This window comes from Nymphalis io, chromosome 11 (assembly GCF_905147045.1).
Source record: "Nymphalis io chromosome 11, ilAglIoxx1.1, whole genome shotgun sequence".
Lineage (NCBI taxonomy): Eukaryota > Metazoa > Arthropoda > Insecta > Lepidoptera > Nymphalidae > Nymphalis > Nymphalis io.
Window position 1 is genome coordinate 153305 of NC_065898.1, and position 17393 is coordinate 170697.

Below are 17393 nucleotides of genomic sequence, written 5' to 3' on the forward strand. Positions count from 1 at the left end.
TAGCTCTGCTGTAGTTTGATACTCTGGAATGATAAATATATTATCGCTTAAGGGTCGTTAAAACGAAAATCCTGCAGTTACGCAGCTCATTCGTTATTTAGGAAAGTTGTACATTAAATGAAAATACATAGTGCTTTAAACATTTATTTATTTAAAAGAAAATTTATTTATTTAATCTTTATTGCACACAAGTTACAAATAGCTTATAAAAGAACAGGCGGATCATAAAGTACGCAGAGGCGGTCTTATCACTTACAGTGATCTCTTTTATTAATAAAAAAAAATTGGCAGTAACAATAATAGGGCATAGTGTGCAATTGCAATCAACTTAACATTACAACAAACAAAACATTAAATCAGTCTACTCTAGATGATAGTGTAATCGGATATATTTAACAAAATATTTGGAAGACTTGTATGCAGTTAATTTTTAATATTAGTTAATTAAAATCAAGAGGTCAGAATAAAAACTGCGATGTCACATCGCTAGGCATAAATATATCGTTGGACGAGTTACAAAAAATATATTTTACATTGAGTAATAAAATTAAATATAATTATATATTGGAAAAATATGATTATTTCAAAATGGGTGTTAATAAAAAATAGCTTTAATCACTAATAATCTTGGAAGTAAATCAATTGCATGATGTTTTATACCAGATGACAATATAAAATGTATATAATTTATCATCATTTCTTTGTTATCTTTTGAGTATTTGCCCGTGTGTCGACTTGGACGAATACATTTTTTCGAATGTTTATCAAACCTGTCCACATAAGTTCTTAAGACTAATTAAGTAACTTTGAAAAACAAAGTCTATGAGACGAAACCTTAATTAAATTAAGGGATGTAAAAGGTTCACATTCGCTCGCGCGACATATTGGATAATGCTGATATTTCTAGCTTATTCCCATAATACAGATTCCGTTAATTACTTCGAAGATGCCTCAGCAGTAGTTGATAAACAGGAACTAGTCCTTGTTTCGAATATCTTACGACCTATATTCGCTCGATTTGGATGCATTTTAAATTGTTGGAAGCTCCTGTCCATTAAATAACAATGATTTAAAATGAAACTTGCCGCACGGTAATAAGATACAATTTCGCTTGAGGGTTAATGCGGTCATGTTGGCAGTCGATACAGAACATGCGCACTACGAGGCAACTAGTCTTGCAACGAGTTGCTCGATCGCTCCAAACCCGCCCTAGCAACAATCAGCTGTTCGTCCCTTCCATTGAAGACGCCTTGTTATTTTTACTTTCGTTGCATATATTTTATATCAATGGAGCTAGAGGGGCGGGGAGGACGGGGGAGGGTTGTATCGATTCTTCAGTCCATATATTGTATAAATAAAGTAGATATTAATAGAAGTATTGAAATGGAAAAAGACTATTTGTTTTATTTAGTTTAAGAATATATTCTCTTGTGTTAGTTCGAATAGAGATCAACAAAACGTCGTAAATAGTCACATATCACATATACAAAAAATATATAAATATATTATTAATCGATATTTTGTCATTCAATATCAGAGTATTAATATTATAATTAATATTTAAGAATACTACCATTAATAATTACACTTTATTTAAGAAAACAATTGAAATTAACAAAATTAAGGCGAGGAGAGAAAAAGAAATCACAAAGGGAGAAGGGATTGTTAAAACAACAAGGAAAAAACACGACAAAGAATCGCGGCCCGAGATAGTCCGCCCCTCGCCGGGAAGGTTGAAAGGGTGAGCATTATTCACCCTTCAAGGCTGGGGTGAGATATATATCGGTAACCATTAGCGAATACACCTGTGAACTCGATAAACTTGCCTCGTACACGCGTTGAAACTGAACAAACAACGGAAATTATATTTGATTGACAACGGACAATTTTATTTTGCATTATTATTATCCTAAATATAATTGATCTGTGTTGAGTCGTTTGGAATTCTGTCATTTTCTGTTTAGTAAGTAGTAGCCTGTAAGACTCTCATTGCTGGCCAACGTTTTTTCGCTTATGTAAAAATATTAAGTATTATTACTTATTACACTATACACTTATTTATTGATTGTCGACCACCGGTTCGGAAAGAAACGCTTCAACCCTGAGAAGAACCGGTGAACGAAACTCAAGGGGAAAATAGCTTGGACCTTATTCCGCTAGTTGATACAAATGTGGTAGAATTACTCCCGAGAAATCCTCACGATGTTCCGTTTCCGTTTTATGTTCGTGGTTTTCAAGCTTCATTAGAACAAAGCAGTTAATATTCGCTCTCACGTTACACGGCCTTAGTTGTCGTTAAAACTACATTACTGAACAGCATTGGTTGACTTTAACCATTATCATAAAATTATTACGATGACATATAACCCCTCAATAAACATCGCACCTTGCGAAATATACTTATCAAGTTATCAATCTATACGAGCAGTCACTCTAATAGAATTCCGCTTAGGACGCTATTCTGTAATCCGTAAGCAAGACGATATGTTTCTTGATTTAATAACCGAACCGTAGGAGGAAAGGTTTCGCTTATCAAAAAAATTAAAAAGAATAATTCTGAAAATAACAAACAAAGGTAAGATCTTCCAGTTTAATTTAATTGTATATAGTTTATGAGACTAGCCGAAATGGACTCGTGGATTTTAAAAAACGGTTGTAAGTTCAAAATTGGAAAAGGACATGTGAATTTTTCAAATTGATGTTAACAATTCATCTCCTACTCTGCGGTGAAAAGTCGCGAGGAGACCTGCATGTTTTTAAATATATTCTGAGAGATGTTTCAAAGTCAACCGCAGTGGGGCAGCGTACAGGATTTTGTTACGATATATTTTCAAGAATAAGAGAAAATAAAATGAAGTTCGAAAGAAGAAGCCTGCTAGTTAGTCTAGTTTTATAGTCACTAGTATTTTTTACATTTAAGTTTAAATTCTTTATGATAAAATAATATTGTAAATATGTAACATATTCGTCAATCGTTCCAACGGTAACCTCAACCCGTTGCAAGACTAGTCCACGGATTTGTCCTTCAACTACAACCTAATACCTAACCAAGTACCTAAGGTCAGTAGAGTGCGCACACATTCCGTAATAGTTTCATAGTTTTGGCTGCATGATATAAACTTAGACATAAATATTCTAACAAAATGAATTTAGAATTCACCGATCAACAAAAATACAGGAAATCAAGATGTTTGAAGGTAAAATAAGGATTGAAATTACCACTAAAGTAATTTCCATTAATAAATAAACATAAATGATTATTATTATATTACATATTTCAGTTTTAAAATCTGATTGAGTACGATTCGTAAAAAAAGGAATACTTAAACATCGAACCAGCAACTGTTATCATTGAAAGCTTGTTACATGAAATTCTGGGCTGACGGCCGTTAGTTACCTACACATATAGAAGCTAATTTGTTGCATTTTTTTGTTCTTTCAATCATCAGAAAAGAATGGATTTCCCTGTGCATGTTAGGCGAGGGGTTCCGAAGCTCTTGCTGTTATTAATAAAAGCTCAAAACCTGCCACTTCAATTATAACGAGGGTGGAAACAACACAAGCGTTAAACAGTATTACCTCCGTGGGGAGGGGCACTTTATTTTCGTACATGCGGCTTAAATAGTTGCGTGTGGGCTTGCATTCACTTCGGTAATCGATCACGGTCGGGTATTTATTTCATTTTTATCAAGTTTTCTCAATATATCAAAGTGAAAATTTTAGAAATAACAATTTGTAGTTTTGATTATTTTACTATTGATTAAGTTTGAATCGATTTAAATACATAAAAAATAATTATATAACCGTACTATACATTAGTTTAGTATTTGTTTATTGAGAACAATCGACACGTTAGAAAGAACTTAATGTTAATAGAATTTAATTATTTTAATAATTCTTAATATTAATAAAACGTATATTGTATTGTAATAATAATAATAGTACTATATACGAGTGTATACGATACGTTTCTTAAATATTATAGCAAACTAAAAAGAAATGAAGATAGTATTAATAGATAAACGTTAGTCGAATAGAAATAATGTATACAATTATGTCGCCAAAGTATTTCTATTAAAGCAATATGTGAAGATTATTTCGGACAAATATTCTAACAAATCGTTATATCGCTGATACAACACTGTTTGTTTATTGGCACCAAGACGACCGGTTCCATTACTTCAAGTGTCAACATTTCACTTTTCACTGTATGAGAAGTTGGCTCGCGATCAGTTTCTGACGTCATCGCGGCTTCGGGCTTCGGGAACTCCTCAATATCGAGTTTCGTTATAATCTGTTTTGTAACTTTTTCCAGTAAATGTTCTGCTTTTGACTGCTTTTGATTGACGGCGAGGTCATCTTTGTCCACCATTGTACTTCGGTGGACCGGGTATTTAATTGTGGTAAGAGTTTTACATCTATGGCGTATATAATATATTGTTAATGCAAAACGTTGTGTTTTGATATAATATAATAGGATTAAACTTAAAACGCTAAGTTTCTGATTCCGCGAAATCAATATATCAAAGCAAGGTATTAACAATAGTAAAGTAAAGGAAGTCTTAGCCCAGCAGTGGGACGTTAACAGGCTGTAACTTTAATTTTAGTTTTAGACATTCGTTTCTATAAGAAGACTCCGCAGATATTTTTAGCTTTGCCTATCGATATCTATTAAATCTTATATTAATAAGATATTAATAGTATTAAAAACATGAGATGGGGTGGATTTTCATACAATTTTATTTGACTATGTATTTCATTTGAGAAAAAGAGTAGCCACTGAGCTTCTTGCCGGTTATATTAAACGTAACTTCATTATTAGTTGGGAATATTACACATAATGATTCGCAACAGGATAGTATAAAATCCGAATAAATAGTTTAAGATTAAAATATACATTTACATACATATGAATGCAATTTTAAAATGATTTCAAACGTAACATTGAACGTCATATTATTAGTATCAGTAAAGTCCCGAAGGGCTGCATTGGTGGGCACCCTCGTATCGATCGCAGTAACCTTGGCAGTGAACAAGGACGGCTATTTATACCGCGGGGGGAGCGCAGCGCGACCCACCCGGGGGTGAGTCATTCAAACCACCTTATTCAGCTTTGCTTCTAATTATCTGTATGTGTGTATCTAGCTTACTTGTAACTGTATTTGGGCGATGTTGCTGCCATTTTGGATTTATTTTAAATAAACACCTATCTTTTATTATAGCTTAATCATTTGCATTTATGATTCATCCACGATACGATACAAACGTTAAACTTGCCCTAATAATATAATTAGTAATGGGTCGAAACTTTTTTTATTGAACCGAATATTCGGTCAAATATTTATGTATTAAGTATGATCTATATACAGATCATACTTAATATATAAATATTAACTCGATGTCTATACGTTCGTGACACGGGATCACGTTTGTTGAAAAAGTGATGATTTAAAAACTATGTTACATAAAAAAAGACTAATAAAGAAATAAGTCAACATAGTTGTAGCTAAAGGTATATAATAATACGGTTCGTTGTAAGCGTATTGGCTTTACATACATAATTACCAACTCGTATTACTCACGGTCCAGTAAGGGTTGCTGGAAGAAATCTCTTTTAGAGATAAGATTTCCTTTGTAACACAATTTTTTATGTTGAATATTTAAGAACATTATTATTTATACTCGAAATATTTTTGTATAAAATATAACAACTACAAAGGTTGCTTTTTTAAAGTGGTCTTATTAATTGAATAATCGATTAATTACACGAAGTTACATGTTAATTATTATAATAATTCGGTTTCGTAATTACACGACAGCGACACGTACAACAGATTGGCAAGTCCCTGTAATTGAATTTATTAGTTTAATAATTTAATAGGCGGTTAATTAATTCTAACGCCTGAATATGACGTCATCATGTAAAGCGGTGAGCAGTAAGGTACTACAGAGCAAACGCTAAAACAATTATAATCCTTCAAACCAAAACGACATGTTAAGGAAATATATATATATTGAATGTACGTCACAACAAATTTCTGAAGAATTTAAGAACTAATTTATTTATTTATTAATTTGTAATAGCACACTTACAATATAACATATAAAGAATTGAAAATAAAAATTTATAAAACAAGAACAGTATATCTAATATGCATATTAGATGTTTGTCAATTACACGTGTACAAAGCACTTCCAGATTCAATCTAATCAAATTCAAATTAAAAGTAAAAAAATCATTAGTAATTTAAAAAAATGTCAAATGAAATAATAAATATTGGCATTGTTATAACAATAACATTTATAAAAAATCAACCGGCGAAATCATAATTAAAATTATTTAAAGGATTAATTAAAACTAATCATACATTTTATAATAATTGAGTAACTTATTTCTAAAGATTGCGAGAGAGTCATAAAAAATGTCAATTTCTGGAATTGATTTAACGATATTATTTTATTTATTACACAACCGTACTAAGGGAGTTTGTTTACCAATAAGAGACTTTACGCAAGGAGTATGAAATATTTTGTAGGTGTGAGTACTTCTGTGTCTATACTACAAAACTAATCGGTTTTATATAAATATTGTTATTGTTATAGCTGTAAAACTGCAAGTTTATATGGTTGAATGCGCTAATCTCATGAACTACTGGCCGGATTTGTTAGCAGTAAATATCTTTATTGTACACGAATAACCTTACAAGCATTAAACTCAACTATACAGAAAATGAAAGCGTACAAAGGCGGAATTATCCCAATAAGGGATCTCGTTCACCCAACCATTGAGATACTGCGAGGAGAATTGATCAAGAAGGTATATAAATTCTCGTATACAAGCGGGAAATTATATAAACAAACTAAAAAAGTTTCATACTAAGTAATATTATTACCTTAAAAGGAAAGTAAAGTAAATGTAATGGAATGGTAAAACATATAATTGTACACATATATAGTAAACATAAAAAACGAATATACTACCTAATAATTACATAATGACATATAAAAAGGATCTTAAACAACCAGTCTTATACAGCAATTCCATATACGTATATTACGATAAATTTGGTAATTTAATCTATCATCGCTAATGTATTCACCAGTCTCGTTGCGATTAGCCATCAAATTAACACAAGTTTATTATAATATAGTTACGTACTAACGTTGTAATCGGAATCATCTGCCGTCGCACGCATGGGCGAGATAATTAGATATCTCCGAACATACGACCTGTCTCCGTACTGACAGTTACGTGCTATACATCCATGTACACGTAGCACCACTAGTGATGTAACGTGTCAGCTTGCGTTTCCGTAACGTTGGAAAAACGGGGGAAATAAGAAGTTTGTAACGGGTATCGCACAAATCATTCGTCTGACATTTCGTAAGTTTAAGTAATGTGTCGCCGTGTCTCAAGCCATTCGTATACCGAAATTATAAGCTTCATTTGATACACTGGGAAACATATAATTGAACAAAGAAACACTTACTCATTTATATATTGTAGGGAAGTCAATAATAAATAATAAAGTGAGTTATTAACGGACGGTTCAGTGACAAAGAATCCTTTGTTAATGTTACAGCACCGAAATATATAAAAGTATAATTTTATTAATATCGACAGCTGTCTGATCGTGGACTGTAAGAATTTTGGCATCTCGCTCAATGAGCGAACTTCAAGCTAATTATATCTTGAACGGCCGTTAATTACATTTCATGATAAATGTCATAATTATGCCTTTTATGTAAATGTTGAAGTGTAGTAAACATCGCACAAAGGTGTGTTACAGTCAGCTGTACGGCCTGCACGCCGCTCGTACCTACCCACAGATAGAGCAGTTAGTTGCTAGGCGGGCGAATCGATGCCGCCTCATCGCCCGCCCTCCGCCACCCCGCCACCTTGCCACCTGGAGCTGGGCGGGGTGAGCTGGGTGTGAATGTGACGCGAATGATTCTTTTTTTAATTTTCTTTATGTGACGAGGTGATTCCATAAATGGTATAGCGCTTTGTTAGAACGGAGAATATAGATTTTTCCGTTGTCAAGTGATTTTTCTTTGTATGTTTTCGTTTATCGGTTCTTTTTATCAAATGTCGGAGAATGTGTTCAAATGTTTGAAGTGATCGAATAAATTGATGGTTTTGCGTTCACTCTGATTAATTATTATCATATTTTGTTTAATAACTGAAATCTTAGTAGCCATTTTAAGCATTTGAAATGTAATATTAATAGAGATTTTCGACATTTTACGATGTCTGTATTTTAAAAAATTAAGCCTTTTGAGATATAGTTGACAAATAATAATAAAAGCCCATTACAAGAATGGTTCGCAGTGGCTTTGTGTTAGCTGTTTTATTTTAGGAGGCACACAACACAACTGTTACTGCATTTTCGTCCCTATTTAGATACCAATAAGGTAAATAGTGACGTAGTGTTTGTTTGATACAAGTAAGGGGTGTAAAGCACCCTTCCTCGACGTGTTCTCGTGATTACTGCGAGATTGTTGATATTTTTGGGACAACAATGAAAATATTTTAAGAATTAAACGCTTACGGCTGGAATTTTAACAATTTTTTTAATAAAGGTATCGCATTATGATATTTTCTTACTTAGGTGTGTGCCTGTGAGCGAGGTGGTTCCGACTAAACGACAATGAGTAGTCAAAGTTATGACCTTGGGAATCATCAGCTGGCCCCTCTTGTATTTGGTAGATAATTACTTTCTCCCTCGAAGCAGCTGGTTGAATATTTTTAGGTTACTAAAACTACAACGATGTCGCAAACGTAACGTCGTTCGCGTAGACAGTACATAGTGGTTGGTGTTTGGTGGACCAGCCACGTTATATACCTATTCTTAATTATGTTTATGGTTTCTTTGCTTATTAATAAATTTAAATGTGTTAAAACATTAATTGATTATACTTATTACATAATAATTACAATGATTTATAGAAGATAAAAGGAGTTTGTATTTGTTGATTACCATATAGGGCACACTCATATAAATATTTTATTAACTAAAAACTAACGACTGAGTTCCTTGTCAGTTCTTCCCAGTATAATTTACATTCGAACCTGTGATAATTTTACACTCAATTTAATTCTGTAACATGACGAATTAAAATTATCTACTGGCGCCTACTTGAATGAAGAATATTGTAATTTAGATTTTTTTGACAATAGAAACAGAAATAGAGAATGATAGGGTCCGGGACTCGGTTAAACCACTGATACCATGGAACCCTTCACCACCGAGTAACACGTTCAGGATCGCTTAGGCATTTTAGAGCAACGTAGCGGCTACCAAGTTATATACGCAATATTTATATTATACACATATGTGTATAATGGTTATGGGTTATGGGTTATATAACCCAGCTTAATTTAAATCCATTGACCAATCATCGCGCGATGAAGACGAATAAATCGTCATTTTCTAATATTAAGCATATAAGAAAATCTGTTCGGTCTTTATCGATAGCAGTTATATAATATTATCGTGTAAGTATTGTGCATCGTAACTCTCGTGGTACATTTTTTTTAAAACAATGTTTTACAAGCTGCTATAATAATCATCTAGTAGTTCGTAAAATAATTACTAAAAATGAATCCCCTTGCTTTTATCATTTGTATAATTATCGAGACAAGATTTCGATTTTCGACCTGCCTTCTCCATGACGATGAGAACCCTCGACTTCCCGAACACGCCGAGCATTCCCAGCTAGATGACGTAAGTGATACCGATGTAGGTAATAATAGTATTTGACATAGAAAACGGTTTCAAGGTTTGTGTATAACATGCATGACTTCAGACGCAGTGTTGTCGAGGTCAGTTCACAACTCGAATCGATCTCAGTGAGTCGGCTTAGAGAAATAATAGTTTCGTTAATGCGGAAACTGTAAACATTGTTCATTATTTAATCAGCTCATAAATAACCCAAACGAATACAATTAACTACAACTACTACTTTATGAATACAGTACGAGTTTCATTGTTGTATTTCACTATTAATTTAATGCGAAATCCTGTTCGCATATCATTAAGTTAGTATACATATTACATAACTAGCTAAAGCGACGTGCCTTGCAATTACTATTTGGAAAAAATCGAACATCTTACTCTTTGCTTGCTGCTTTGAACTCTTGCATTACCTTTTTCAATGAATGGTGCACATACGATACAAAAAATGAGTTATTTGTTCAAGAATAAAATCATCTGCGCAGGAAATATTATAGTGTATTAGTGTGTGCGCAAACACCGTGCACTTTCCTTCCCTCTCGCTCATAGTCCGAGGGGACGGCCATCTGACACGACCGGACAGAGCGCAGGACTTGGTACACTAGATAATAGAATATATCTAAAGACTCATCAGTTTAGTCATACTAAAAGATTCGATTTCGGGATGAGACCGGTAACCCGGCGCAGGGGGATTTCTATCGCACCTTGTGCTCGTGCCCAAACTCGATATAATTAAAGTAAAAATTTTGCAACAAAAATAGTTCATAGCTTGTATGTATTATTTAAATGATCGTTTACATATGACAAAGCGAGTTTAAAATATTATGATTATTATTACAAAACAGAGTATTAAATATTCTTTTTTTTATTGAATAGGAAGGCGGACGAGCATATGGGCCACCTGATCGTAAGTGGCCACCAACGCCAATAGACATTGGCATTGTAAGAAATGTTAACCATCGCTTACATCGACAATGCGCCACTAACCTTGGGAGCTACGATGTTATGTCCCTTGTGCCTGTTATTACACTGGCTCACTCACCCTTCAAACCGGAACACAACAATACCAAGTACTGCTGTTTTGTGGTAGAATATCAGATGAGTGGGTTATACTTACCCAGACGAGCTTTCACAAAGTCTTATCACTAATAAGCTCTGAGCATTCCCCATCGGTAAATATTAAAAAATGCGGAACTCGGTAGTTACGAAATGTAATTCGGAATAGTTGAATAAATATTACCTCGCCCTTGAACGCGGGAAGATGTCAAAATCGCTTTAATTATTCCAGGATAGACCTCATTAACCGACCTGTTAGTCACGAGAACTGTTTAAAACTTTGAATTTCAATGTACACTCGATGTAAACAGGTTTATTTAAGTTTCTTATTTAATTTACTTAACTGAAAGGAAACTACAATTATATCGCTGATAAATATATAGTTGTTATAAATTTATCTAATAAATAAAATTATTGGATTTAAAGTGTAATGTAGTGAGTTTGTGTCTATTTGGATTTAATTGTCTTAACTTAACTGATAAGAAATCTGTTAGGCCGTAAAAATGATTTAATGTCTGTACTAAAATTTCGTATGAAAACAAATTTCTGAATCACGCTAACTGTTTACACTAATACGTATAGGATTGCCACTTGATTTTTTACATTACCAATATAAAGTTTGCATTTTTAGAACGTTTTGTTCTATGCAGACACCACGTAGTGGTAACAAGTGCCACCCGGAACTACGGAAGTGGTTTTTTGGATCTTACACCACCATGCTACTCCAAAGTCATGTGGTGGTGGTGGTGATGTCTTGTTTAACTACCGAGCGAAATGAATTATTAACACAAATTAAGAAAATAAAAACTCAGAGTAAATGGTCATGTATGGTCTAAAGATAACTTAATTATGTCTGACGCCATCAAGATGCCTATTTTGGTAAAACCACACGTTATTGAAATTGCAACGTTTATACGTCTCTACAATATATTGCGCAATTGAATATGACTCGATTAGAACGATGATTTTGTAAGGATGTACGAAATTATCTAAAATTGCGGACAGCCTTAATAGGTAGGTAGTAACATTACCGTAACAGCCTGTGAATGTCCCATTGCTGGGCTAAAGGGCTCCTCTCCCTTTTTTAAGGAGAAGGTTCATTCCAGTGCGGGTTGGTGGAATATAGAATTTCAGTGAGATTAAGCACATGCAGGTTTCCTCACGATGTTTTCCTTCACCGTAAAGCACGAGATGAATTATAATCACAAATTAAGCACATGAAAGTTCAGTGGTGCTTGCCAGAGTTTGAACCCACGATCATCGGTTAAGATTCACTCGTTCTTACCACTGGGCCACCTCGGCTCAACATAATAAATATAATAAAGATATATTAATGATATTGAAATATATAATGATTTCGAATGTGATTATTTAATGATGTACTGTTATTGTATTAATAGAACATATTTCCGGGATAAAATTGAAATCGTGGAACTTGAAAGGGCGGGCTATTCTACGGGCGAGGGTTCGTAATTTCATCCCTCAAAGGAAAAGGAAAAAAGGGCCTTACACTGAAGTACCGGAAATTTAGTTTTGGCCTCTCTCGAATTGCGAAAAATCGAATTGAGGCCGATATGCCTCGCGGCTGCTGACGGAATACATCAACATCGAGAGATTCTTCGTTTACATTTAGAAATGAAAATTGAATTGAAAAATATTTAATACGTCTTAGAAGTAACTTACAGGAGATGGAAAGAATAATATAATATTTTTGAGACGATAAAGCTCAGTGGTTAGAACATGTAAATCCAATCGACTATTGCAGATTCAAACCCGGGCAAGAAAAATATAGTAAGGACACCTGCATTTGTCAGATGAAATTCTGCTCCAAGTATCCACCGAAGGGTTGGAGAAGCGATAGACCATTGTGGACATCATTGACCAACAGTTGGACATTAGCACGCTGATACATTTATCTATAATCATTTTCTATTTGTTCATCTAATCTTGTATATATTTAAGATAAAACATTCAAAACAAATAAATGATGTAAGAATTCAATAAAAACTGCTATGCAAGATGCAAGCAAGCGGTTAATTATATAGCTCCATAAAACACGTAATTAAGCAAAGCTATAAATTTCGCAGCTGGAGAGCATTACAAAATGATATTTGCTGTCATAGCATGTGAGTGTTAACATTAAAACATTCGTACAACTAATTGACTACATCAGTATGAAAACTTTATTAAATTATGTTTGTTTAAAGTTATAAGATTTTTTTAAATATGTAATTGAGATTGATAAATTAAAAACTAAAAGTTAGGCATTCAAAAACCCTTTATCTAAGGTTTCAAATTAATGTGTTCTATCTACTCGTATCTACTGCGTCATAGAGGCCAATTTGTGTTTATACTTGTAATTCATCTGGTGCTTGAAGTTTCGCCCACAAGTGGCGGATGAAACTCTGCCCTTGTACACCCATAATAACTGTAACTCCAAACTGTCTCCGTATCTGACTGTGGCCTTTACCCACTCCCACTATTGGAATGGGAGCTTTTACGAGCTCAAACTTACTAAAGTTGTTAAGCCAAAGTATTATTCGTTTTCAGATTTACAACTTCACAATTTAGTGTCTGCATATTACAATTCCAATTCAGTTAAATCTTTGGAAAATAAAACAAGGCAGGAGAAAAACATATCTGACGATGAACTCGTTGTGAACCTACATACCTTCATCAATGATTACGGCTTAAGAAGGCGTGGACAAGTGAAACAGAGTCTCAGGAACCCCGATAGGTTTTATCCACCCTCTGAAAGGAAATTAAAACTCAAAATCATAGATTTGATGAAACAGTCGTTATACGATACGCAGAATGGTTTCAGCACTTTGGACCCAGTTCTGGAAAAGTACAAAAACGATCCCGCGTTAAGGATTGCGTTTATATTTGACAGGTTCGCTTTATTTAACAAACGTATTTATTAACCGTCTCTCTGCTGCGCAATGATGTCCACTCCTTATGATTGGAAGCTTCGGAGCCTCCCTTCACACTTATAATTTGGCAGAACTTCATCAGAAATATGCTTGTTTCCTCATGATGTCTTTTTCACCGCCGACCATAATATATGTTATATTATATGTATACGTATATAAACGTATTATTATAAACAATGACTGATGCAAAGCAAATGAAAACTCAGTGGTGGGCCCGAGCCATTGGGCCATTTTGGCGACATCATCGAGATAAACTTCTAATATAAATGTTGTGTTTAAATAGGTTGGACCAGCTCATTATTGATAACAGACGCGTGTACACGCTCGCTCTCAAGTGGCGCTGGAAGAAGCGAGTGTACGAACAAATTATATGGTACACACACTGCGTGCGTAAGTTCGTCGATGTGTTGTACGTAGTGGAGCTTTTAATTGATACTCATGCTAAATATTTAGAGTTGATATCATAAAGGAAAGGCACCTATTGTGCTAACAACACTATTCTAGAATTAGAAGAAGCATTCATAGTTATATAAAAGAGTTCTCTGTTTAAGAGCTCATAAAGCGCTGCTTAACGATATTAAACAATTTGAACCTATCCAAGTTTCAATTATTAATAAACTTCCTGACCGCCATTTTACGATGGCGCCCGCATAATTTGAAAAAAGGTTAGTCAACTACACATTCGTTATCGTACGAGCGAACAGATTCAAAGATTGGGTAATCTCGACTTGTTTTCCGAAGTATCTCTTAACTCCTGGCTGATGTTGAGTTTATCTGTACAGCACAACACAATAACATTTATTTATACTGGACTTAGGATCGAATCCGGTAATCCGGCATATTACCTAAGAAATTGAAATAGAAAAGTGTACCTACTGGGTACTGAGTTACTTCTCGACAGTTCTTCTGGATAGAATTTACATACGAACCTACTTGAATGAGGTATAATATTTTGTTTTTGAAGTATAGTTTGATTTTGTTACTAATGAACTTGTGAATGTTTGAAATGACGCAGATATTTGCTCTTAGGAGACTCACAAAAGATATTGCTTATTTTATGTAAGGTGCAAAGGACAGTAATTAAAATAAAAAAGAAATGTCCAATTAATTTTTATACATTGTAAAATAGTAAAAATAGTAAAATGTATATGTATATATACATTTTTAGCAAATACAGTAACTCTGAAGTACATCTTAATATAATTGAATCCATTAAACAAAGGTCAATAAGACAGATTGAAAAATTGCTATCCTCGGCTCTTTTTAGAATACGAAAGGTTAAACATGATTTGGGTTTCAAATACATAACCTTAATAGAAAACAATGCCACAATTACAGTTACTGTAATTGTGTACAGTAAACAATGCATTGGAGGAGGCAGAGTAATATGGACTTGAAGCCGTAACCATTTGGTTTAAAATTGAACATGTGATGTTAATATTTATTTTCTTCGCGAAAACTTGATTTACTATTAATAAATGTGTACTTCATTGTAATTAAATGAAAGTCACAGTGCTGTACATACCTATCCACTATTCATCGGTGTTAATATATCTAAGCAAACAATTGATTTTTTTAAAAAACTATTTAGTCAGTCAGAAAATTATACTTTTAAATCGTATTTATGTAGGTTAGGTGTAAGTAATACATTATATAGTGTAACTGAATGAGTTTTATATTTAAATGAAGCACATACTGTGCGTAACATTATACAACTCGACGAAATCTGGGTCTGATCTGCTAATGTCACGTGCCCGCAGCTGATATGAGAGAAGTTGCTAATATAGTAAATAGAAACCGGTTATGAAGACAAATACTTAGATGTAAATTAATGTCCTTTACAGAAACACAACTCTATGACAAAATGAAGACAAAACAAAAATTGCAATCCAAACGTTTGAACGTCGATTGTGATGCTACCTGGTAATAAAAATACACAGGCACACCAAACTACCAAACTAGAAGTAATAGAAAGATACAGCAAAGTCTGTCGTGTCAAAAGTTTCGCATTTGCTCGTCCGTCTGCGTATAACATAAAAAAAAAGTATTATGTGCCTTGTAGAAAACACAGCATCGTATTATGAAGTAGCAGTGTCGACTCACCTTTATTGTTGTACTTACTCTCGTGTGTCTTAACTCGAATCCATAGATGTTCATCCTCTACCTTATTTGAAATATCTATGGTCTATCACCGCAAGGCGGGAACCGGCCTGTCAAAGTCATTGCGTGTGTTACTCGCCGCCAAGTTGTGTACGATTTGAAATTTTTAATAAGTTTTAAGTTATAAAATGAACGAAAACGAACCGAACGTAGTGATTATAACGAAGACGGGTCGGACTCAGATTCGTCTGCAAGTTCTTCTCTGACGGAGAGTGAAAGGCCCTCTTTTAAAAGAAGAGATTCTAAAGAGGGACCCTCGCTTGGAAGCGCTTATTAATCAGGTAGGATTTTTATCTAACATCTATATGCAGAGTCTCGGCGGCTCTCATAATAACCAATCACAACAATCACAAGTGTCAAATAATCAGTGTTCAAACTTATTTTGGCTTACCAACCTGGTGTAATGTTAGATACTCTAAGTCATTACAATCTTTTGCTGCCACACCTGGCTTTACTAGCTTAGCAATAAATGATGAATTGTGCCACCTCAGTAAAACAAAGGATTATTTAGTAGGCACTGAGAATGTTATGGTTGCCCTATCAAATGCAATGTTTGAGAGTAAAGATTTACTTCGTAGTGGTTTGCAGTCAGTAGTTGGCTGGGCTTTTAAATCCCCGGAAGAATTAAAAGCATCAACCCTTTTACAGAAGATTGTCTCTGCAGTTGGTAAAGGAACAACATTTTTTAAAAAACTCTGAGGACATATTACAAATTGTATGTGGTAAGCGGGCTGAGTGTATAGAAACTAGAAGGGAGAGGCTAATTAAAGAGGTACCTAACAAGTGCACACAGAGAATTCCTTAGAATGAAGATGAAGGAGGAATATTTCTACTACTACTACTGTGTGCAACTTAGAAATATTCCTCCTTCAGAAACTTGTTTATTTGATCAAGTTAGATTAAATATTTTAATTCAGAATTATGGTGGCCCGTAGCAATGGTTAAATTCTCTTGTGTTAACAGAAAAAAATTCAACAACATCATTTTAGAGAAAAAATCCTTCTCACTCAGCCCCAAACTCATTTCCTAGCTCTGTCCCAAAGAAACCTAGATATGAGGCTCCTCGGAGGAATTTTTAAGGTAATGAGTATAAGACCAGAGGCAAAGGTAAAGGTAGAGGTAAAAAATCCTCCTTTCGTACCTTTGATCAATCGAGACAGTGACGCCAAGCAGGGGTTCCGAAAGGGGCAATTAAGAGATTTCAGGAAAAATTGGGAGGAGCTCGGAGCAACACCTTTTATTCTGAAATAATATCGGGGTCTCCGATACCCTTTGTTCAGAGACCTCCCTTAGTATACCCTACAACAGTAGTAGCACAAAGTTATGCTACAAAACCGTCTGTACAAATGACTACAAATCGAGGAGTTAAAGAGTCTTGGAATTCTAGAAAGACCAGTTTCTTTGACTTCCGGTTTCTTCTCCCGGGTATTTCTAGTAAAGAAAAGCGATGGTGGCTTCAGACCCATCTTCGACCTACGCCAGCTAAACAGATTTGTGAAAACAAAAT

The 17393-nt window shown here is 34.2% G+C and overlaps 1 protein-coding gene across 2 annotated transcripts; it reads left to right on the top strand.

The window, feature by feature from the left end:
- The first annotated feature begins 12856 nt into the window (after positions 1 to 12856).
- LOC126771683 (uncharacterized) lies at positions 12857 to 14319 on the top strand. Of its 2 annotated transcripts, none has more exons than XM_050491699.1 (3): positions 12857 to 12919; positions 13344 to 13686; positions 14010 to 14319. In XM_050491699.1, the coding sequence occupies exons 1-3, from the start codon at positions 12898 to 12900 to the stop codon at positions 14191 to 14193; spliced, it is 549 nt and encodes a 182-aa protein (XP_050347656.1). In that variant the 5' UTR covers positions 12857 to 12897; the 3' UTR covers positions 14194 to 14319. The 2 variants fall into 2 exon arrangements, 1 of the variants encoding a protein (XP_050347656.1); XR_007669555.1 differs by lacking the exon at positions 12857 to 12919 and adding an exon at positions 12920 to 12965.
- The last annotated feature ends 3074 nt before the right edge of the window (positions 14320 to 17393 follow it).